This window comes from Drosophila pseudoobscura, chromosome 4, assembly GCF_009870125.1.
Source record: "Drosophila pseudoobscura strain MV-25-SWS-2005 chromosome 4, UCI_Dpse_MV25, whole genome shotgun sequence".
Lineage (NCBI taxonomy): Eukaryota > Metazoa > Arthropoda > Insecta > Diptera > Drosophilidae > Drosophila > Drosophila pseudoobscura.
Window position 1 is genome coordinate 12,118,274 of NC_046681.1, and position 23,618 is coordinate 12,141,891.

Here is a 23,618-nt window from a genome sequence, read left to right on the forward strand (position 1 = left end):
CTTTTTCCATCATTTTTGGAATACGTTAAGGGAAAACGCTTGGACATTTATTTAATTCGTTTTTGAATGGTTTTCAGTTTGCATTTTCGGGTATTCTTTGTGTTTGATGTATGGCATTTTTAATCTATAAATTTATTTGGGAATTTTCTGAGACCGTTTAACGATTATTTCCTGAAATCGACATTTTGTATTTTTCAATAAATTTTTGACCGACCATTTTTGGTCTCCATGCGAACTATTTTTCGTCTGTTCGGTTGGAAAAGTTGTGGTAGTTTCAGTGTGCATTTTTGTATAACATAATTCACTTAATATCCGTTTGTGGAACATTATTTTGCCATTATTTCTGCAAATATTTGTACGTCTTTTTGTAGTCTTTTATAAATGATTGTGTCCGTTGTGCAGACCGATTGCCTTTGATCCCCTTCTCGTAAACTAAATTGTGTTTGCTGCCAATTAACTTCCGGGGCAAACTTCAAAACAAGTGAATTTGCATTACATTTTCATGAGTAAATATTTGAGTAATTGATTTCCCTTGATGGTCGTGCCACACTCCACACAATGTGGCGCTTTTCATTGGGCCAAAAACTGGACTTTCTGGCCAATGCAAATACAAGGTTTATTTCTGGCCACCACAGAATCCTTCGACTTTAGAGTTTTGTGGTCGACGACGACGACAAAGACGACACAATTGTGCAATGATTTATTCATTGGCAATTAAGTTGAAAACTAATTGGCTGTGCCGGATATCGCCGGATATCGATTCGAAAATAATTTTATAATCCCAGAGAGTGAGAGAGAGGAAGATACAGAGAGAGCCTTGATAAGGCTCATCAAACATGCATATGCCTCACGAAGGAGGTGGCAGGTGGTGGGGAAAGGGGGAAACGGGGGAAACGGTAACAAAACTACAAGTTGCTATGGCTCAAGCTCAAGGCGTGGCGTTTGGGCATTAAGTGTTGTTTCTGTTGTTGCATTTCCTGTGTGTGTGTGTGTGGCACACGACAAGCCAACAAAAGGTCAACTCGACAAGTGAGTTAAATGACAAGGACCTTACCTTGGCGGCGGCGGGGTATGCCTCCTCCTCCACGGCCTGTGCGTGTTTGCATGTTTGACTCGCTCTCTGTGCTACGACCCCAAAAAAAAAAAAAGGAACTAAACTTTGGCTTTGAATGTGGCATGCAATGCCAGGCAAGGCAAGGCCCATAATGGCCTTTCGCTTTCAAAACAAAACCCCGCAACTCTCCACGCAACAACAACAACAACAGCAACAACAACAACAGCAACAATGTGGTGTATGTGCCCTTGGCCAATTGCGAGTGAATTTTGATGTTTTGACTGGCCATTCCTAAGGCCATTTGACAACTCTATAAAACCGGTGTCCTTAAAACCTCTAACCTCACTACCTCCACCTCCTCCCCCTCCACGCTGTCTCTTTCTTTTGCTCCCTCTGTGTGTGTGTGTGTGTGTGTGTCTGTCTCTGTCTCTCTCTAATAACAATAATTGCCCGAAGAGTTTCGCGACTTTCATCTAAACTAAAAGCGAAACTTCAACAGAAACGAAACGACTTGGCAACTGGAATATGTCGATGGCGATGGTCGCAAGCTTTCGGCCAAGGCAAAAGCTCAACCACGGGACTCTGGAAAGCTTTCGTCCTGGCGAACCGAATCCGTAAATGTCAGTCATGGAGTTCCAGTCGTCGGATACATGTGGAACACAACGAACACAACTGGAGAAATTCGCGTCTCATCCCCCAAATACAATGCGAAAAAGTTTCTACAAAAAATAGACAAAAAACTCCAATGCAAAAAAAAAACAGATACGATACCAAAGGATATAAAACGAAAAATATTTAATTGAGTTTTAAAGGAATTAACGTGTGTGCATCGTGTGGGCATCGCGAGGCGTGTGAAATTGTGTGATGGGTGAAAAAAAGCATCTCCTGTGAATCGAATAAATTATTAATTCAGTTCGGTTCGAAAAACGAAAAAAAAACGCAATAAATTGATAAGAAAGATTTGAGCCCAGAAATATTATAGTACAAAATATAGAAAAATATAAAAACAAGGATATATAGCCTGTAATCAGGATTCAAACCAAAAGTTGATAATAATTAAGCTTGACAAAAAAGAGAAGAAAAAAAAAAGGAAAAAGCTCACGCCCCTCCCGAGTGTGTCCCTGTATTTTTCTTTACCTTTTTCTTTTTACTTTTTCCTTTTTTTTTGATTTTACGGTGAAAGTGCAACAACCAGAAGAGATAAGAAGAGAGAGAGATAAGAGAGCAAGAGGCAGAGCTGGAATACTCATCAGTTGGGGATTACGGAATTGGTTTCATTAAAATGGATTTAAGCCAATGCCGATGCGCTGGGTTGCATTTGTGCATGGGATTATCGATTGTAATGCGCAGTCATCAAATTATGTTTGAACAGCACGACCGCCAGGCCAGGAGCAACAATAGCAACAGCAACAGCAGCAGCAACAACAGCAACAACATCAACAACAACAGCAGCAGCAACAACAGCTACGTGCAACAACAACTACAACAACAATAGCTTTATCACCATTGAATACCCCCATTGCGCCTCCAATCAGAGAGAAAGAGAGATTGCGTCTTATGAAACAATTGAGGCACCGGCCGAGGCAGCCAAAGCAGCAGACAAAGACAAGGACAAAAACGAAGCGAAAGACGAAGAAGAAGAAGCAACAGCAACAAAAGGAGCAACAGCAACAATAGCAAACAGCAACAGCAGCAACCCAAAATCGCATCAAATTTTTAAACGGCAATACGCAAAGTAAGTGAAGTGTAAATGAAAGGAGAGAAAAAACGGGAATGGGAATGGGACTGAGGGATGCGGGAATTGGCATGGGCATGGGCATGGGATCGGCATTGTGTACGAATGCGAGTGTATGTGTGTGTGTGTGTGTAAAACGGAGACAAAGTTAGAGGCAGAAGTACACCGCAAAAAAAATTACACCTCTAAACTATCCAGAAATCTATGTTTTTTAGAGCAATTCATATCTAAAATATCGTATAATCTTTCACACACTCAAGAGACTGCTAGGCAAAGGATTTATTTAAAAATCTGTAATTAGGAATATATATACCTTTAGATCCCTTTAGATCATTCCATATCAAAGGAAATTTATAGTTATGATTGGAATACTTTTAAATGGGATTTTTCTGCTTTTTCGTTACCACAAGGTCCACGTTTTGTTCTTAGATACATATATTCTTATGTTCATTAGATTTAGGGCTGAAAACTTCAGGAACATTTGGCATAGGTTTCCTTAAACACCAATTATAATAACTACAGAGCATGTATGGATCATAGAGGCTATTATATATACATTTGTCATACTTTAAACATCGTAATATTGGAAATATTCCCACCGCATAATCATAGAAATTCTCACAGCATTCCCTTTTTCTCTCAGCGTAAGAGTATAGGAGTAAGTTCCAGAACGGAAGAGAGACGGAGACAGAGATAGAGAGAGAGAAAACAGGTTGAATGCAGGAGAGCGTTTGAGTACAGGTGTGAATGCGAATGCAGGAAGATGGGGATTACAGGACAGCAGCAGTCAATGCAGGGACAGAAGAGGGAGAGGGAGAGGGTGTGCAGGGTAAGTTCCTTCTCGTGCGAGTGAAATTGAAGGAGCGAGAGCAGGTGAAGAGCCACTGAAGTGAAGTGGAAGGCATTTGTCGTCGCTATTTTTTGCAAAAGTCTCGGTGTAATTAATACGTATGTGTGTGTGTGTGTTTGTGACACGCGTGTTTTTCAGTGTGCGTGTGTGTGTGCGTGTGTGTGTGCGTGTGTGTGGGTAAACTAGGTCACTAGGAAGTTAGTCCCCTGTTAGGCCCCCCATCAGCCACTCCATCCCTCCTTTCAACTCACCTTCAAAAGGTGTCAACTCGCAAAATCTCCAACCACACCCCAAAACCCAACCCCCACCCCCCACCAGGCAGCATGATTAACGGTTCAGTGCGATTAACTGGCAAACAATTTTCGAGTGTTGGCAGGGGATGGGGGGGATGCTGATGCTTAAGCGTGTCTGTTCCTGTCTGCGCCTCTCTGTGTGTGCGTGCGTGCGTGTGTGTCGTGCTTTTGTGTCGTGCTTGTGTGTGCCGTGCGCGAAATTATGTTGCCTACTTTCGAGGGCATTCATTCAATAACCGCCGACAATCATATGCAAACGTACCCTGGTTTAGTATCTGTGTGAATGAGTGCGTGCATGAAGGTATGCGTGTTACCAACAACAACAACATATCATATTTTTTGTACAGGGGGAAAAAGTATGCTTTTTTGCAGGAGTTTGGAGCACTGCCGAAGGCGCAGAAAAAAAGCTATCAGCCAGGGCGAAGAAGAAGAGATATTGAAAAGGGAAGAGAGACGTGCTGTCGAAAGGGGGAGAAGAAGTGTGGGGGATGGGACTCCTATAAAAAAAAAACCAAAGTAAAACACATAAAACTCAGGCGCCGAAGCGCAAAATGCCCTTTGCCCAGAAAAGAACAGCCAAAAATAAATAGAAACTGCTTATTTATTTATTTGTTTCGACAAATCTCAATTGAAACAAAGCTTAAAAGCTTTCAAATCAAAACTCAAATAGAAACCACACCACACCACACACACACACACAGCACACCAAAATAGACACACAGATACAAACATACAGAGACAGAAAGACAGACAGAGAGACAAATAAAAACCACAGAAAAAGGGAATGATACAACAAAAAGAAAACGAGAGACAATTACTATTAAATCCAAGTTCAATTTGGTCAGCACACAATTGAATTTTACAGATTTGATTTGGCTTCCATTGCCGATTCGCCGGATAAACTATTCCGTATAGTATGTATGGATGTGCATAAGTTCGAGGATTAGCCTGCGGGGATTTTCGGTTTGGACTCTGATCCGACCCGCTTTAGCAGCAGCCACTTTAGTGCCTAATGAGATTTTGCTAATTAAAACTAAAATGAATTTAAACGCGAGAGGATTTGCAATTCCGGTAGTCGTATTGATGGAAATTGAATTAAGTCGCTTTATTGCATTGGATTATTGGATTACGTGCCAAATGTGATGGATAGAGAGAGAGAGAGAGAGAGAAGGAGAGCTGATGCTTTGGCACTCCAGTTTTTCGATTAAGAAAAACCCTGACCTGAGAAAACCGGGAGAAAAACTAATGCAAAATCAATAAAGAAAAATTCCTCTAAAAATTCCATTTCAATTTCAAAAGAAATCTTTGGGCAAGAATTTTCCTCAGAACATACTCCTAACATAAATCCAAAAAATTGTCAGGCCAACAAATTATGTGGAAACGATATAAGAATATCAAATCAAAGTAAAAGGTGCAGTACAGTCCCCTATTTCAAAGAAATATGCAAGAAAATAAATACTCCAAATGTTTTTCCATCTTGCCCAAAGAAATATAAAGACTTTTCATCTCATCCCCAGTTCCTAGAAGCTGCCACATTTTGCTTTCGAACAAAAAGGTAGAACACAAAACCTTTATCAAAAGAAATTCAAGATTCAATCCTTTTAAAAGAATTCGAAAGCCATTTTTCTTGTTTGTTATTTCTTAGAAACTCCTTGGCAAAGAAAAACATGGGGAATAGAAAATGGGGTTGGGTTTCCCTCCATCTCAAATGAATGAGCAGGCAATGCACAAATGAAAGTCCCTGGCGTAATCCAGCTTAAGGAATAACAACCAAAAATGTTTCCCAAAAAGTATGATTAGAACTAAAATGAAACGAAAAAAAGTAAAACTTTCTGATGAAGAAAAAACAATTCATTTAGAAGTGAATTAGATTATGGAGAAGCTGCTTAGAAATATAAAGCTGCTGAAAGGATTTCAGATATGGAGATGTTCCTCCTTCTCTTTGGAATCTTTGAAGCAAATATTCTTTTAAATTAAACATCAAAGAGGTTTCATAATAAATATTTTGGTGCTAGAAAAATCCAGGTATTCTGTGCATAACCTAAATGGATTCTTTTCATAGCTAAATTTTCGAAAATATAAGGTTTTCAAGACACACTGAAATCTATTAATGTTTGGGGTGTTCACAAGAACTTTTTCGAAAATGATGTGTATAGCTATTACCAAGGATATATGCACTACATATGTATAGTGTATGTTCCTCAAAGATTTATGAGTACTAAAGCTCTAACAATCAATCGAAATGAATGAATCTCAATCAATGTAAAGACTTTGATTGCTCAAAGAATAGATTGAAAGTAAGTGTAGTGACGTTTAAAGGGTATCTTTAACTTTATTAAGGAACTCAAAAGTGTCACTTAAATTCCTTAGATACGGCTAAAGTGCAGACAACGATTAAAGACCCAAGGTTAAGGTTTAAGTTATACAGGGATTTCTGCAAACTAAATCAAAATATAAACTCCCGAAATCCACTCCCGTCTAAATCAATTTCTAAAATGAAACAATTTTCCATAAATATATGTGTCATATCTTGGAGACCCGCAAGTCCAGTCCCATCTATGCACAAATTAACATATTATCTGGAGCCCACATCTGGCAGTAAATCACAGACAAGCCCAAACCCGGCCCGGTATCCCGGTATGCCCCAAAATCTGAAGGACACCACACAGCAAAGTGTATAAATTGCTTACGTTTGCCCATGTAGTCATAAAAATTGCTTTGGCACATAAAACGAAGCTTGACGCTCGCTTTGGTTTTGTCTTGGGTTCTGGTTTTCCGTTTTTGGTTTTATTTTGTCTCTCGTTTTGGTTTTCATCGCTTTTTGGGCTTGGTCCTAGCTGTGGCCCGGGGCCCGTGGGCTATGGACTGTGGGGTGTTGTCCTTCTTATATTTCCTATTCGGTCTATTTGTATTTGTATTCGGCCCGATTTGTACGAGTATTTTGCTGGGTTCTCGCTATGGCAAATTCGGTAATCACATTTGAAGCGTTTTATTTGTTTTGTCTCATTCCGGTTTTGACTGTTTCCTCTGTTTCCATTACAGGATATGACAAGTGATGGTGCTGTTACGTTTTGGATATTTTTGCTTTGTTTGATAGCCACCTCGCCGCACCTGAAGGGAGGCGAGGCGGGTAGGCCCGATGAGCTGCATATAGGTGGCATCTTCCCCATTGAAGGCAAAGGAGGATGGCAGGGCGGGCAGGCATGCATGCCGGCCGCAAAACTGGCATTGGATGATGTCAACAAGCAGCCAAATCTTCTACCAGGCTTCAAGCTCATCCTCCACAGCAATGACAGTGAGGTGAGTACTCAAAATAGGGGATAAGCTGTCTAGCTCTGTGTGTCTATGCCACTGTATTTATACATTCCCTTTGGCATATGATATGTGTATGTATGGGTATGGTTCTCAGACCCCTTGGGTGCCACTTATTTTGTTTTTTTTCTGTTTTGTGTTTCACTATTCCACTGATGACTGGAGAAAGAATTCCACTGGCAGGGGGGGGGGCTGGCATTCATTAGCATATTTCTCTAGAGACTTTGATCCGAGCTGCCCTGCCTTCTAGTTTTATTATGATTTCTGTCATAGTTTCCACCCATTTAAAGGGTATTTATACGCCACAGTGTTCCGCAAATTGAATTCTCCGCAATTTCTCCGCCATTCCATCCTGTCGTCCGGCAGCAGCAGCAGTCTTTTTGCAACAATTCCCTGCTCCTTTCGAGGATTAACGACCGTACATAAATTGTAATTGAGTTTTGGGTGAACGGCGTGGCCGGACGGGGCCGGACGGGGCAGGACTTGGAGCTGAGCGTTGACCATTTCGCAGGCAATTACATTCATCAAAGTAGAGTTAGGATAAATCGCTGTTTTATGTGTGTGTCATTTGTACTCGAAGAAAAGGTATTTAGGCGAGCAGATGGTGGCATTATCGTGATTATGGCTATAACTACTATATGTTCAATTATTGATTACAATGGACAATTGGAACTAAAGAAAAGAAAGTACGGCTGTTCTCGAAACATCTCTAAGAGAATTTTGCTGTATTTAGAGAGGCTATATAGAGGCTATGGTGAGGATTCTATTGAATATACAGCATTTTATAAAAGGTTCTTCCTCTTTCTACAAATTTTAGTACTTACTTTTATACCTTTAATAGATAGTAGGATGATATATTAAAGGTGCACTTTTTTACACTATTTTCAAGTTTTTTTTACATCTTAGTTAGGGTTTAAATATTTATGCAAAGAATGGATTATTCCTATGTATAAAAATTCGATTATAAATAGGGTTAGATTAAGGTTCTTAAGAATGCATCTTATTCTGTTAGAGATAATTTAGACACATTTAAGATATATAGTTTCCCAGCGGTCGCGGAACTATCTTTTATGTAAAAAAATTGTGTCATTCGAGAGCGAGCAAGGCGAGTGAGTCGGGGGTTGTCCTCGTGTTTCTTAACATTTATTTGTTACGCAGAACTATAAGTAAATCGTTTAATTATTGAGTAACAATTTTAAATCAACTTTGTACACATTTCCGTAGATTTAAGGAACATCATTGTACTATCAAACTCTTCTCCTATAAATTCCATAAAACCTGATTGCTCTGAAGTAGGTAACGAGAGAACATTCAATTAAATGAATTGACTATCAGCCAATATTTATTTTAACTGTTAAATAAATCTCTTACAAAGCCTCCTCGGAAAAGTTTCCAATGGCAGAGAACGTAAAACCTAAAACTGTAACTAAAGTTTCAATTTTCCATTGAAATTCAAAGCGAAATTTGAACAAAGAACACTTTTGGGCACACAAAGAGACAAAAAGGCCAGCAGCGTTTACTATCAGACAAATGCCGGCGCTCCCCCCAGCCCCATCCGCCATATAAAATGTCGTATATCATAATTAATGGCCGGCAGGAGAGAGTCCCAGGACCCTCACTCGAAAGTAGCTTTGGTCCCTGAATAAAGTACCCCTATCAATGTACAACCACCCCCCCAACCCCCACCCCCCACCACCGCCAATCCACCCGTTCATACAACTATTTTTATATATTTTAATATTTTTGCTTTTGTTTTTCGCCATTTTAAGGGTCTGCTTGGGGTACAGTTGTTGCGGTTTTGACTACTACTTTAGTTTCGGCCCTGGTCTGGTCCTGTGGCATGGTGTATGCTGCACGGAGGGGGCATGAGGCATGGGTGCTGTCTATTTATAAGCGCGAACCTCATTAGTTTTAAGTGAGCGAAAAGCTTAACTACTTGTTTTGAGTTTTGAATGAGGTCACTTTGCCGCGCTCGCGAGCTCTCGCTCTCGCTCTCTCTCTTAGCTTTCAGCTCATCATTTGAGTTATTTTTATTCAAGGCTGACAGGAGGGACAGCCACACATATAGTACAGACCAGACAGACACACAGACGGACCCGCCGCACTCGTGGCCAGTACCAGTACGGACTGATAGCCGCAGTAGATATTGTATGGCTATGGAACCGGGGGGGGGAGTAGGAGTACTGACTGAATTCTGTTCAGTCAGTTCTCGGTTCGCTGGATTTGAGCCTCCTGCTTTGGCGTTCCGTTATGTTTGTGGCTTTGGCAAACAGCTTCCGTTAAATGCTGCATAATTAGTTGCCATCTCCCTGCCACATCACATGGCGCGGCGACAAGCGGCAAAGGTCGCACGCAATGTTTGCCTTTGCCCTCACTGCCTTCTCCTGCCAGTCGTCTCTCTCTCTCAGCCAGCCTCAGAGTCAGCTTCAGCCTGAGCTTCAGCTTCAGCCTCAGCTTTTGCCTGTGCCTGTGCCTGTGCCTTTTGCTTGACCTACTTTGACGTGTGAAATGTCCCAAAGAAGCGTGCACAGGGGCACAGGGAGGGATAAAATAACAGATTTAAGGAAAGCAACGTCGCTTTGGAATACCCTTATACTCGTAGGGTCAAAGATCAAGCCTACTATTTTTGGTAGCTCAATGAATGACTTCTTTGCATTTCAATTTCACACCAAGTATTGGCTAGAAGATGGTCTTTTTTTAAAGCTATGCTCTGATTGCATATTGCAATCTGCTATTGCTTCTGATTTGTATTATCATTGCAAGAACTAGTTAAAGCCATAAAATCATTTTGTGTAGTTTTATTCGCCTAACTTTGAATACAACCAACATTCAATTTAGGATATCGTTTTCCTATGGAGGAGTCTAAAAGAATTTGAATATGTTTCTTCATAAATTAGCAGAAATTATGTGAAGAATATTTTGTATTATTGTGAGATTTTGATGGATATATTATGCTCATAAAACTGAAGTATTTTCCAAGACTAAGTCTTTCAGATTTAGACTCCTTTTCTTCCTGTAGCACCGATTATTTTGCTTGAGATTTCAGTATTGGAAGAGCTATAGCTAATAGATCCCAGCGGTCCAAAAGGCAGCATATTTATGGGTGCGAGAAAAAGTCTTCCGACGATATCTAAGTCTTGGAATTCCTTTTGAAACTATAGTGTCTTTGTCTGTCTAAATATGACCCAAATATGATTCCTTCTCTGCCTTTCAAACTTCAGTACAAAAAGAAATCATAATACCCTCTGTTAGGGTAAGAGTATTACCCGCAGGAGAGAAACTATTAAACAAGAGAGCTCGCCCTCGTCCTGGCACTGGCTATGGCTATGGCTGGGTCATAATGTGGCATGCCTCGGGACCTGGCACACATACATAAATATACCCAGGGATCTACAAAGACGATGGTGGGGGAGTAGCAGTACCAGTATGTACGGGATAATACTTATGCATAAACAGGGACTGGACACGAAAACGGAGCCAAAGGAGCAAAGAAGAAAAAACAATTATAGAGGTTGTTTACACGCAAAGCCCGTAAGAAATATGAAAATTGTCGTCAGAGTTGTAGGAGGAGTGGGTGGCAACAGTGGGTGGCAACAGTGGGTGGAGCCGGGACTTGAAGAGGGAACAACAAACTGAGAAAAAACCAGTTTGCCATGTAAATGAATGAGTGGAGAGAATGAATAACTGAATGAATGAATCATTCATATGGTCAACGTGGATATATCACATTTCCTGCCAGCCTTCGCCTTCATATGGAGGGGCGGGCAAAAAAAAAACCAAAGAGAGAGAAGAGGAAGGGAGAGACAGAGAGACACCATAATGAATTATTCATTAGCCATGAATGATTCTTGGTTAATTGATAATTTTCATGTCTGGGGAATAAATACAAAATGTTTCAAAAAAAAGCGTAAAAAAAGTTATTCCAAATGAAGGCATAAATTAGCATTGAAAACGCAAATTAAAAAGCTGAATCTAGATTCATGAAATTATATTTCTAGATATGATTAAATGTTTTAGAAACATGTTGAAAGATATTTCGTATACCACAAAGAGTGCAGGTATCTACAGAGTATAGCATAGTATACTCGATTGCAGATTATTGACGTGGTGATTATTATAACCAGAATTAAACAAAATAGATGTATATACTATTCCCCGAAAGAAATGCGGGATCTGCCACATCACCCACCCACGCGAGACACGTTAAATGGGAGGAGTATGGATGGGATCCGGCTCTGAGAAGACGAAGGTTTACTTATTCTCCGGGCAATCGTTGGGATAAACACACAAAACACACAGACGAGACACTCAAAATCCATGCCACCGAATTTACTACAATATCCCTAGACCTATCTAGATAGCTCTCCGCTGATACCCCAAAATATATCGCCCAGAAATATCCCCAGGATTGTCCATAGAACTCTCCGGACAGAACTTTCCCCTCCAACTCTTCGAACAATCTCTAGAAAAAATCCCAGAAATCTCCCGAAAGAACTATCCCTAGAACTTTCCTTCAGCTTTAAAATATTAGTTCTGATTCGTCCGAAAATGTAGACATATTCCAAATTTCAGTAAAGAAACACCTAAGTAATCTGAAATAGTCCTGATCCCTAGATCCTTAGATTATGTTCTCTCCAAAGAAAGTTGATGGCCGTTGGGCATCCTCCCCCAAGGAATGCGATGACGCGAGCATGCAACATCGACAATCGAAGCCGGGGAGTTGGAAAGGCAGTCGCAATACGATGTCGGAAAGAGCTGAAGAAAACAAAAAGCAGAAGGATCCATGGACGGTCTACGATGCCAAGGTAAATCTCCGCATAAGTGATTGCCTTGTGATGCTGGAGTGCAGCCCCCAACCCGAGGAGGCATTCCACCCCAACTCCCGGGAATGCCAATGCGCGAGGGAGTGGCTCAATGAACTGACATCTATGAAGTGCGACACGGTGCTGGAGGCGTGCCTACGAAACGGATACATTAGTGCGTTGAGTGTGTGCCTAAACCAGAAGAGCCTCTACGGGATCTTTGAGCAGATGCCTCCGGAAGAACTCATTTGGATGGACATTCTGGACAGCTCGACTAATGCGTCATCGAATCATGCATCATTCAGGTCAAATCATGCGTCGAGGCAGCAGTTTGATTCGACGCGGGGATCACAGCGACCCTTTGAGACAATGCATTTGGAAAGTCCTCAGCCTTCAAGCCAACAGCCACGGGAAGCGGTGGATAGACAACAGCGTTTCATGGAAGAACCGCAAGGACTTAGGATAGAACCTCAGGTATATAGGGCAGAAGAACCGCAGAGATTCCAGCAACAGCGGCAGCGATATCAGGAACAGCCACAGAAGGAAACCTTCTATGATCCTGCCACCTTTCCACCAGCGCCCCATGTGCGGCAACAGTCGGGCGCCTACTACAAACCGTCGAGCGTGAAATTCGACACCTTCGGGGCGCCCCCTCGCTTGAAGGCGGCAAGTAAAAAAGGAAAAGGGTTCTCCCCATCAGGTGAAGAAGGAGGAGGTGTGACAGTTAAGGATTTGGGCAGTGACATCAAAGAGGCTCCTCCTGATTCTTATTCTGCTATGCCCACACGTTCGATTCTTAAGCGGAGCTGCTTCAACGAGCAGGCCCCTCATGTTTATCCATCATATCTCAAGAAGCCACTATCTTTTAATGACAAACAATACTTTGATGATGAAATTTGTTATAAAAGTCCATTGAAATCCTGTAGAGAGAAATTCGCTAGCCAGAAAGAGTACGCGGTCAAGGGATCCAGACAGATAGAGTACGGCTTCAAGCGATCGAAGCAGAAGGAGCAGCAGATCGAGCAACACAACACTCATGGCACCCCGACGAATCAGTGGAAACCAGAGGCCGCCGAGGAGGAGTCTGACAGAGAGAAAACCAGTCAAACTGTGATAACAAACCGTTATTGCGACATGACCTTCCTAAGGGAGTGCATTCGTCGCGCGCTGCGCGGTGAAACATCCGAGGGAGCAAACGACTATCTGGATTGTGAGATAGAGAGCTACAAGAAAATCTGCAGCCGATACAGATGCGACGATCCCGAATACAAGGAGAAAATGCTGGGAGGGGATCCTATTGAGCAGAGGACATACCTGTTGCGCAATATGGAAGAGGATTTGACCAATTATGTTCCTTTACTGAGGAAAAGAAAGATGACAATTTAAGAGTTTAAAAGGATTAATGACTAATTTAAAAGATCTCAGGATACAATTATCAATTATTTATCAAAAATATGCTCATTGTAACCATATCGTAACGCATTTAGATAATTTCTGGGGAACATATAATTGTTATACCTGATACTCAAAATGGGTTGAGGGGTATATTAGATTTGTGCTAAAAGTGGACTTGTGTAACGTCCAGAAGAATAGCGTTTCCGACCCCATTAAGTTCGTCTGCCTGTCCCTATGAGCGCCTAGTGCTCAAAGACTATAAGAGCTAGAGCAATGAAATTTTATATCCAGACTTCTGTGATATGTTACTGTTGCAAGTGTATTTCAAAACTTCGCCCCGTCTTCTTCCACCCCCCCACAAAGGAAGAAAATCTGTGGCATCGACAATATTGAAGAAAATTACCATATCTACCAGATTTCCGAATCTGAATCTTTGTCGGCCGGAGGAGAGCCATTGAAATATTGCACCTGATAAGAAGGTGTTAACGTGCCCTAATTCACGAATCATTATAGGTGGTGTTGCGTGATTTATTCATAAATAATGTTAACCCCATAACTCCCATAAATTAAAAAAAAAAGATATGCATTTACATTGTAAATTTTACACACAAAGTTAAAGGCCAACAAAAATAAATCTAGCATTCCGTATTGCAATATTTATTGGAATAATTAATTAGAAGCCCAGAAATAATGCAAGATTAGTGATTTATGGCCAGGAGTCAGACTTTTTCTATTTAAAATGGTAAAATTTTTACATTTTAATTTTGTGGAGTGAAAAAGTAAATCAAAGATTTCAATAAACACATTTTATGAAGCCTTTTAAATTTGAGCTATGAAATATTTATAGAATGAGCTTTGTAAATATAAGATGCACATTTTTGTACTGCTTTTGCCATCAGATATTGTGTGTTGGAAAGCTGCAAATTTTTTAGTACACAATGAGGTGTTTAAAGTCTTTAAAAATAAGTAAAGAATATAAACAATGCTTCACAAAATAAGTCGAAAAAAACTATTGAAATTTGGAAATAGATAAATATTTAAATAGCATCAACTGTAGCACCAGAATAATGTTCATTAAATTAAACATTCGTTTAAATTTGAATGGAAATTCATTCATTTTAATACAAGTTAAACCATTTCCCGTCATAAATCTCGTATGTTAATCGACTCGAATTACCGTTTTATCCAGTCATCCGAGTACTCGTAAATCTCACAGGAAATAAAGCATTTTAATTATTATTTCCCCTCCAATGACAGACAACAATAAATCACACAATTGCAGAATTTTCAAAAAATAAGAATCGCTTGGTTTGGATTTCTACAACTGCTTAAGAACCACTACACACAATAATCAATAATCCCAGACACATGTATACGAGCCAACAATTGGGAAGTTATTTATTTATATTTCAACAGAATATTTAGCCGCAGAAAATACATATATTTGTTCTGTTGGCAAGCCACCGAATGAGGTTAGAAAGCTAATTCACTTTTCGTTCTATTCTATTGCCATTGACAGTGCGAGCCGGGACTGGGCGCCAGTGTGATGTACAATCTGCTGTATAATAAACCGCAAAAACTCATGCTACTGGCTGGATGCAGCACTGTGTGCACCACTGTGGCAGAGGCTGCCAAAATGTGGAATCTCATTGTGGTGAGTGTGCTGGCTGCCAAATTGCATAATGCAAAATTCCATAATGATTTCCACTCTCTGTTCTCTCTCTTCTCTTTTCACAACAGCTTTGCTATGGAGCCTCGAGTCCCGCCCTGTCAGATCGTAAGCGTTTCCCAACGCTTTTCCGTACCCATCCATCGGCCACGGTGCACAATCCAACGCGCATTAAACTGATGAAGAAATTTGGTTGGTCTCGCGTGGCCATCCTACAACAGGCCGAAGAAGTATTTATATCGGTAAGTCGATGGTGGTGGTACAGTCACAACAAAACACATCGTGATATTTATAAGAGAAACATCTTTGTAAATAATTTCAGACCGTAGAAGATCTTGAGAATCGATGCATGGAAGCTGGCGTTGAAATCGTAACTAGACAATCATTTCTATCCGATCCAACAGACGCCGTACGCAATTTACGACGCCAGGATGCACGCATCATTGTGGGACTCTTCTATGTGGTGGCCGCCCGTCGAGTGCTCTGCGAAATGTACAAACAGCAGCTCTATGGGCGGGCACATGTATGGTTCTTCATAGGTAAGCACTAAGGGCAGTTACACGAGTCCCGAATCAGTCGTGCGCGAAGGGTCTCTGTTCGTGACATGTGTCCATTCACTTATGCAAAATTTATGGGAATTCCTTTTATATCCATTCTCATTTTTCCAGGCTGGTATGAAGATAATTGGTATGAGGTGAATCTAGTATCCGAGGGCATCACCTGTACCGTTGAGCAAATGCGTATAGCTGCTGAAGGACATCTAACGACAGAGGCTCTCATGTGGAATCAGAACAATCAGACAACAATATCCGGTATGACTGCAGAGGAATTTCGGTAAGCGAATCAATGAATATAAACACATCGTGTCCATAACTAAAATATATGTTTCCCCTTATAGACATCGACTGAATCAGGCTTTAATTGAGGAGAAATACGACATAAGTCATGGGCGCTATCCGGAGGGCTATCAGGAGGCACCCCTAGCCTATGATGCTGTCTGGAGTGTGGCATTAGCTTTTAATAAAACAATGGAACGTCTAACGATGGGCCAGAAATCCCTGAAAGATTTCACCTATACGGACAAGGAAATAGCCGATGAGATCTATGCGGCCATGAATTCAACACAGTTTCTGGGTGTATCGGTAAATATTCATGAATGTTCCACAATTCTATGAAATGTCCTACAAAGGATTCTAATTTTCTTTAGGGCGTTGTGGCATTCAGCTCGCAGGGCGATCGTATTGCCCTCACTCAGATCGAACAGATGGTGAAGGGCAAGTACGAGAAATTGGGATACTACGACACCCAGCTGGATAACCTAACCTGGTTGAATACCGAACAATGGATTGGTGGCAAGGTGAGCATTGAAATATCATTCAAAACAATAATTGTAGACTTAGAGTAATCAGAAGTTTTATAAGCAAAATGTCTGATAAAGATAAGAAGCCGGAGAAAGCAAAGGATACCAAACGAGATAGCTCTGGCAAACCGCCTGCTCCTCCAGTTAGTCCCAAACCAAAATCTGAGGAATCTAAGAAAGGTTCTGATACAGAAAAACCTGTAGGATCGCCACAAACCTCTGCGGATAATCAAAAGTTGGAATCACAAATATATGAGGCGGAAGCATCTGAAGGTAAAGCTTTGCCGAACCACACTGAACATGCAACAGATCCAGAAAGCGAGGAAACCCTACCACAAAGACAACAAAATGGGAGTATTGCAACTCAAACGAGCTTTGTATCGGGGTTAGATAATGCACAAGGTCAACAATCAGTCGATCATCCAACAGATCCAGAAAGCGAGGAAACCCTACCACAAAGCCAACAAAATGAGAATATTGAAACTCAAACTAGCTTTGTATCGGAGTTAGATAATGCAGAAGGTCAACAATCAGTGGATCAAATACCCAGTACCACAGTTTTAGAATCTACACAGGAAAATAAAATACATCTTGAGCCAATCGAGACGGATAAAGAGCTACAAGAGGAGGATAATGTGAGTCTGGTTGGTACTCAGACCGCCGTAAGTGTGCAGACCTCTCAACCAAAGAGAGATTCAGATGATAGTGATGCAAATTCTGAAAGTGAACTGCCCTACGTACCCGAATGCGGTGAAACGGTGCCGGACGATAGACTTAAAGATATCCCAAGTGTTAAAAGACCTTCGTTCGACAATCTCAGACATGAACCATCTATTGGTGGTGTGTCCAGACGATACAAAGCACAATCGACCCCTACTACGGCAGACAATCAGTTCCTAACCCCAGAATATATAAAAAAATTGTATGCGCAGAGAGACCAAGAGGAATCTGAGTTAAGAAATCGCGGGAAATTCAGAACTTTAGAAGAGATACGGGGTCCTAAGAGCACAGGCACACACCAGTTCTCCGAAGAAGAACAAGAAAATGAAATATCTTTAGATGATAATGATGATCCTCTTATAAAACATAAAGCCAGTAATACTAGAATCTCTCGAGTGTCTCAAAGATGGGAGGAGGATTTCGATGAAATTATCGTATATGAAAAAGATTCAAAGCAAGAAACAGTGAAGACTACGGAAATAATAGAGGAAAAAGAAGAGGAAATTTCAGCGGAAATTAAAAGTGAACCATCTATATCTCAGATGCACTATCACATGTACGGTCTTTTACGAGACATTGGGGTTAACACAGTAAATCCTTGCGATCCGATCGATGATGGTACACCCATCGATCCCATAACTCCCTTCAAAATAGATATGAATCGCATTAACGAACTGTTTGCAGCGCCACAGTCGGAGTATGGAACATACGAGATGGAAACTGGCAGTCGTTCCTACTATGAGGGATGCGAATACCACTTTCCGGGCAGAAACCATTGGAGTAGGCTCTTTCGTGATGGCTTTCAAGGGACATATCTATCACGGCTTCCAATGCACTGGGTCTATACGGTTCTATCTACCGTGGGATATATATTATTTGTGTTTCTCTTTAGCATGGCCTGGTTCGATCATATTACGGAGGATATGACCAACAATCAACCAATTACAAAAATGTTGCAACCCCATTTAAGTCTTTCTCCGACTGCAACACGTGGGCTCACATTTGATCCACGAAACGATACTGAAGTCAATGATATGTACACCAGGATTTTAGACTTTTTCAAGAAATATGAAAACTTGGAGGAGAGTGAACGCTTCGGACCCTGCACGGCTGATCAAAAGTTTGGCTATATGAGCAGGTCGCCATGTGTATTCCTCAAAATTCATCGTCTGATTGGATTCAAAACTGTTCCTTATACACATCCAGATCAGGTGGACAGAGAACACTGCAAAACATACGATGAAATGATATTAAAGAGTCTTTTAAGGAACATCACATCCCAAGAGGAACGTCAGAATCGCATTTGGCTTACTTGCAGCACCAAACCCAAGAATAAAATTCAAATTGAGTTCTATCCAGAGCCAGCTATAAGAACGGAATACACGGACATTGAAGAGAAATTTGTAAAAGACACACTTGACCAGGGGGATTTGAATCGTATTGTGGCTCTCAAGCTACGAAATCTAAGAGCAAACGAAAGAATTGACATCAATTGCAAGATCTGGGCACAGAATATTTACCATAATGAAGAAGATTTTGGTCAAGTTTCGTTTTTTGTTATAATGGGACATGAGAAGAATCGTCAGAGGGTGCAGCAGGCCCTCAATTATCACGATTCATTGTGATTTCTTATGAATACTTCTTGTAGATAGTAATTCCTATAAAGTATTACATTTAAATGGGTTTATATATAAATTTAGGTTCCTCAAGATCGCACAATTGTTACCCATGTCCTACGCACAGTTTCCTTGCCATTATTTGTGTGTATGTGCACCATCTCCAGTTGCGGCATCTTTGTTGCATTCGCCTTGATCATCTTTAATATATGGAATAAGCATAGAAGGTAACTATAAATGAGAGAGTTCCCCTTCGACGCATGTTTAATTTCTATCAAATTTGCAGAGTAATACAATCCTCACATCCTGTTTGCAATACGATCATGTTATTTGGTGTCATCATCTGTCTCACATCAGTCATCTTATTGGGCATGGACGGACGCTTTGTAAGCCCCGAGGAATACCCAAAGGTAAGATATCCCTACTGAAGTTTTTTCCACACCTTAATTCACACATTTTTCCACTTTTTAAAGGTTTGCCAAGCTCGAGCTTGGTTATTATCCACCGGTTTTACATTAGCATATGGTGCAATGTTCAGCAAAGTCTGGCGTGTGCATCGTTTTACAACAAAAGCGAAAACTGACCCGAAGGTACAAGAATCATTAAATATTGACTTAACCCTATTGAAAAACAAAACGTTTTCTTACTGTAGAAAAAAGTGGAACCTTGGAAGCTATACACCATGGTTTCGGGCCTCTTATCAATAGATTTAGTGATATTACTCTCATGGCAGATCTTTGATCCGCTGCAGCGTTATCTCGAAACATTCCCACTCGAAGATCCAGTATCTACAACTGATGATATTAAAATACGTCCAGAGCTTGAGCATTGTGAAAGTCAACGCAATTCCATGTGGTTAGGTAGGTACCTAAATATCTTGATTATAATTTTCCATTAGGAACTCACACAGATATTTCTGTACCTACAGGCCTTGTCTATGGCTTTAAGGGCCTTATTCTGGTGTTTGGCCTATTTTTGGCCTATGAGACGCGTTCCATTAAAGTGAAACAGATCAACGATTCGCGTTATGTGGGCATGAGCATCTACAATGTGGTCGTTCTATGCCTGATAACAGCACCGGTGGGCATGGTCATTGCATCGCAACAGGACGCATCCTTTGCCTTTGTTGCTCTAGCTGTGATATTCTGTTGTTTCCTAAGCATGCTGCTGATATTTGTGCCAAAGGTATGTCCTCCCATCCGTCTTTTAATAACCAATTAAGAGCGATGCAAATGACTTTCGCAGGTCATTGAGGTCATACGACATCCCAAGGATAAAGCCGAGTCGAAATACAATCCCGATTCGGCCATATCGAAGGAGGATGAAGAACGCTATCAGAAACTGGTTACCGAAAACGAGGAATTACAACGATTAATAACACAGGTAAACAAATCAATCAACATATCAAATATGTTGCTCTGCTTACATTTATTCATGGATTCCCAATGCCATTTGCAGAAGGAGGAAAAGATACGGGTCCTACGACAGCGGCTCGTGGAGCGGGGCGACGCCAAGGGCACAGAACTGAATGGAGCAACGGGCGCCGCCTCTGCAGCAGCAGCCACGACGTCACAACCCGCTTCTCTCATCAATGCATCCGCATCCGCACATCCCACGCCCGCAGCCACACTCGCAATCACACAAGGTAAGTGATCCACATTGATAACGATGATGGATGATCCCTCTCCTCATAGACATTTGCATGCGGAACTTAATTGTTGTATTAGCTCGATATAATTGTAATGTTTTCAATCTCAATTAGAAATTTTGGCCATTTTCGTGGGCATTGACACAATTGATTAGGTACAACGGCGTAGAAATGGAGTTCAAAGGTTATATTGCTTACTATGCTACGCAAAACTCACCTGCCAGCACACTAAGCACTTAATTTCATTAAAATATCTCCTTTAAAACACCTAAAAACACACAACTTCACTTTTTTCCGCACAACTTTAACTCTCAATAATACGGTAAATTCGATCAACAAGTGGTGTCGATGGTTGTGCATCCGATACTTGCTAGTATCGATATAGCTATTCTCTATCTCTCTATCGATGTTTCGATCTTCTTTTTTAATTTGAATTTTGAATTTGAATTGAAACTAATTCCATTGTGATTTCCTTTTGCAGATACTCATGAGCATCGTACATGAAAAAACTTGTCAATTTCCTTTGCGTGATAGGTGAATTATACAAGAGAAAATATGAAATGCATATAAGAAGGATGAAAAAAACGAAGGAAGAAACGGACAAATTTAATATAAAATATGTACTTAATAAACTTTGTATCAACTTTAAGCTGAGCTAAATAAGTGAATTGGTAGCAGCAATTTTGTAGATTAACTGAAATATGTATTGTACCTTAAACGTGTTAGCATTAATATGGAAAACGAAATACTTTTAACTTACAAATAACTAAGACAAAACGAAAAGAAAACTCTACACTAGCATCTGAACTAAGCAAATTGTTAGGCTTTACAGTTGGAAAAAAAAAACAAACAGAAACCAAAACAAAAACAAAAAAAAACAGTAGTCAAGAAAGCAAACCGAAAACAAAAACCAATCATGTTAAAGTTAGTAATTTTTAAATGCAAAATGGGAAAAGACAAAAATTGTTGTGTTTTTTAGTACATATTACTGTTGATTTCATTTCGAACCTATTTTGCTCAGTGCTGTCTCCTAGAGCTCTATTAATGCATAGCCTGCAAGAACAAACTCACACACAAAAGATTCCCCCCATGGCGGCCTTCTCCTGAACTTTTGTTATATGTATCTTACAAGACACGTCTTTATCTGAACCAGGTCGCGGCAATACAAACCAAACTCCTAGACTCCAGGAACCAAGCCCAGAACTATCTCTCTCTCTCTCTCTCTGTCTTTCTCAGCAGGCGGCGATGGGGGGCTTGGTTCCTTATAGATAAGTTAGCTTTAGAGATTTTGTATAGATCCAAATGTGTGTGTGAGTATGTCGTGTCGTGTATAGTGCACTCGGTCAAGTTTTAATAGTTTAAATTTCAGCGAATCGTAAATAGCACAAATCGAATGAAGAGTCTAGCAAATCTTAGATAATGAAGGGATAATATATATATACATATAGTATAGCATAGTCTAGTGTAGCCTCAAAAGTTAATATTATATTATGGGTGGGTCAAGGTCAAGGCTCAAGTAACGTTTTAATTTGTATGTACTGTTATACATAGACGAACGGAATGAAGAAAGGAAGCTAATGAGAAGATAAAAATATTAATGAGAAATTTTTGAACATACTGTAAGTTCTAAAATTGCATTTATAAATTATATATATATATATATATATATATATATATATATTATACACGGGAAATGAAGGAATACCGGATATAAATGAGCGTGTCGTTATATAGGAATTGACTTTATTTAAACTGAAAAAAAAACAACAACAACTGAAACCTACTGAGAAAGATGACTCACTCTCACACACTCTCTATAACTCTCACTCTCACTATCTCTGATCGAATTGGAACCTTTTTATAATTCAATCAATCACAACACACTCACATTCGAACATTCAAACAAATGAATTGAACATTCGAAAACAAAGAATTGAAAATAAAATATGAAGAAAATCCATCACGAAAAGTGCTAGAGAAAAATCCACATAGAAAACATCAAATTCCTACGAAATGAAAGACTTTAAAATCTAAGCCGTTAAAATGAAAGGGAAAACCAAGTAAAAAACTAAAACAAAACTATACACACGATAAATCATTGATGATTATATGATATATATATATATATACGAGATAAATATATAAAGATATATATATGTATATGGAATTTACACATGGCAAAAGATCATCTCTAGTAAATTGATATTTGTTAAGGATCGTTGGAATTTGTAGTTTAATTGGATTGATTGTGTTTGGTATACATTTAGGGAACGCTGTTAGGGTAGATCATATATGTATATTGTATATAGAACATTTAGCTTCGGCTCCTCTCAACACAGAAATCCACATACGCCCCAAAAATAAAAAGCGCAAATTTTTAACCAAATAAACATATGATTTTTAATTACTTATTGATTTAAATAATTATTCTCAGATCACAACCGAATGAAGAACTTTTAGTGAAATAAGACACACACACACTTTAGCCAAGCTAATTGTTGTATAAATACGAGTAAATACATAGAATAAACCAAATGCAAAAATAAATCCAGATTTATTTCCAATGAAAAAACACACACACCCCATAAAAAACAAAGAAAACCCTACTGTTAGTGACAAAAAAAACCCCCCCAAAACGAAAACCACAAAAACATGGTAGCAATATGAAGGGAAAGAAAAACAAAAAAAAAAAAAACAAAGAACCTGTAAAAGAATGAAAAACTCGGTATGTTCTTATGAAAGTAACATTAACGAATTAATTTAAAGTTTAATAAAACGGAATAAATGAGAATTTTACTGAATAAAAAGCAAAACACACAAAAACTGAATTTAGGAAGTATTCGAATATTTTTTTCTTTTATTTAAAAAAGTTTTGAGTTTAAGCTATAAAAAAGTCAGTGGAGCATGGTTATAAGGGTACTTTCTTACCCAAAGGTAAGAAATTTTTACTGATGATTTTTCTATTTTGTAACTCCCATTTTTACCTTTAATTTTTGTAGATTTGTCAACCTTTAACTTCGTTATTATCTACCAGCTGTACATTATCGAAAACTGGCCAGAAGGTAAAAAATCCATAAAATTTTAACTTAGCAACATTAAAAAGAAAACGTTATATTTTCTAGAAAAACTAAAAAAAAGTGGAACCTTTGAAGCTATACACCATG

The 23,618-nt window shown here is 39.7% G+C and overlaps 3 protein-coding genes across 3 annotated transcripts; all 3 read left to right on the forward strand.

Annotated features, from left to right (window-relative positions):
- Positions 1 to 1,655: 1,655 nt before the first annotated feature.
- On the forward strand, positions 1,656 to 22,523 carry GABA-B-R1 (gamma-aminobutyric acid type B receptor subunit 1). Its single transcript, XM_001357320.4, has 16 exons — positions 1,656 to 2,789; positions 6,975 to 7,232; positions 14,961 to 15,095; positions 15,182 to 15,352; positions 15,433 to 15,649; positions 15,779 to 15,944; positions 16,009 to 16,252; positions 16,318 to 16,467; positions 18,891 to 19,033; positions 19,093 to 19,216; positions 19,280 to 19,396; positions 19,459 to 19,666; positions 19,735 to 19,991; positions 20,052 to 20,189; positions 20,265 to 20,451; positions 20,936 to 22,523. Exons 2-16 carry the CDS (start codon positions 6,978 to 6,980, stop codon positions 20,956 to 20,958), a joined length of 2,535 nt encoding a protein of 844 aa, XP_001357356.3. The 5' UTR covers positions 1,656 to 2,789; positions 6,975 to 6,977; the 3' UTR covers positions 20,959 to 22,523.
- On the forward strand, positions 11,760 to 13,471 carry LOC117184157 (uncharacterized). Its single transcript, XM_033380598.1, has 2 exons — positions 11,760 to 13,021; positions 13,058 to 13,471. Exons 1-2 carry the CDS (start codon positions 11,870 to 11,872, stop codon positions 13,430 to 13,432), a joined length of 1,527 nt encoding a protein of 508 aa, XP_033236489.1. The 5' UTR covers positions 11,760 to 11,869; the 3' UTR covers positions 13,433 to 13,471.
- On the forward strand, positions 16,503 to 18,895 carry LOC26533597 (uncharacterized). Its single transcript, XM_033380597.1, has 2 exons — positions 16,503 to 16,779; positions 16,900 to 18,895. Exons 1-2 carry the CDS (start codon positions 16,536 to 16,538, stop codon positions 18,813 to 18,815), a joined length of 2,160 nt encoding a protein of 719 aa, XP_033236488.1. The 5' UTR covers positions 16,503 to 16,535; the 3' UTR covers positions 18,816 to 18,895.
- Positions 22,524 to 23,618: the final 1,095 nt, after the last annotated feature.

Bases quoted from the DNA above. Each gene is read 5' to 3' on its own strand.
- GABA-B-R1 (XM_001357320.4), top strand. From the start codon at position 6,978: ATGACAAGTGATGGTGCTGTTACGTTTTGGATATTTTTGCTTTGTTTG. The intron at 16,253-16,317 runs GTAAATATTCAT...AATTTTCTTTAG, and splicing joins CACAGTTTCTGGGTGTATCG to GGCGTTGTGGCATTCAGCTC. The intron at 16,468-18,890 runs GTGAGCATTGAA...ATATAAATTTAG, and splicing joins AACAATGGATTGGTGGCAAG to GTTCCTCAAGATCGCACAAT.
- LOC117184157 (XM_033380598.1), top strand. From the start codon at position 11,870: ATGTTCTCTCCAAAGAAAGTTGATGGCCGTTGGGCATCCTCCCCCAAG. The intron at 13,022-13,057 runs ATAGAGTACGGC...AAGCAGAAGGAG, and splicing joins CGGTCAAGGGATCCAGACAG to CAGCAGATCGAGCAACACAA.
- LOC26533597 (XM_033380597.1), top strand. From the start codon at position 16,536: ATGTCTGATAAAGATAAGAAGCCGGAGAAAGCAAAGGATACCAAACGA. The intron at 16,780-16,899 runs ATCCAGAAAGCG...ATCATCCAACAG, and splicing joins CCACACTGAACATGCAACAG to ATCCAGAAAGCGAGGAAACC.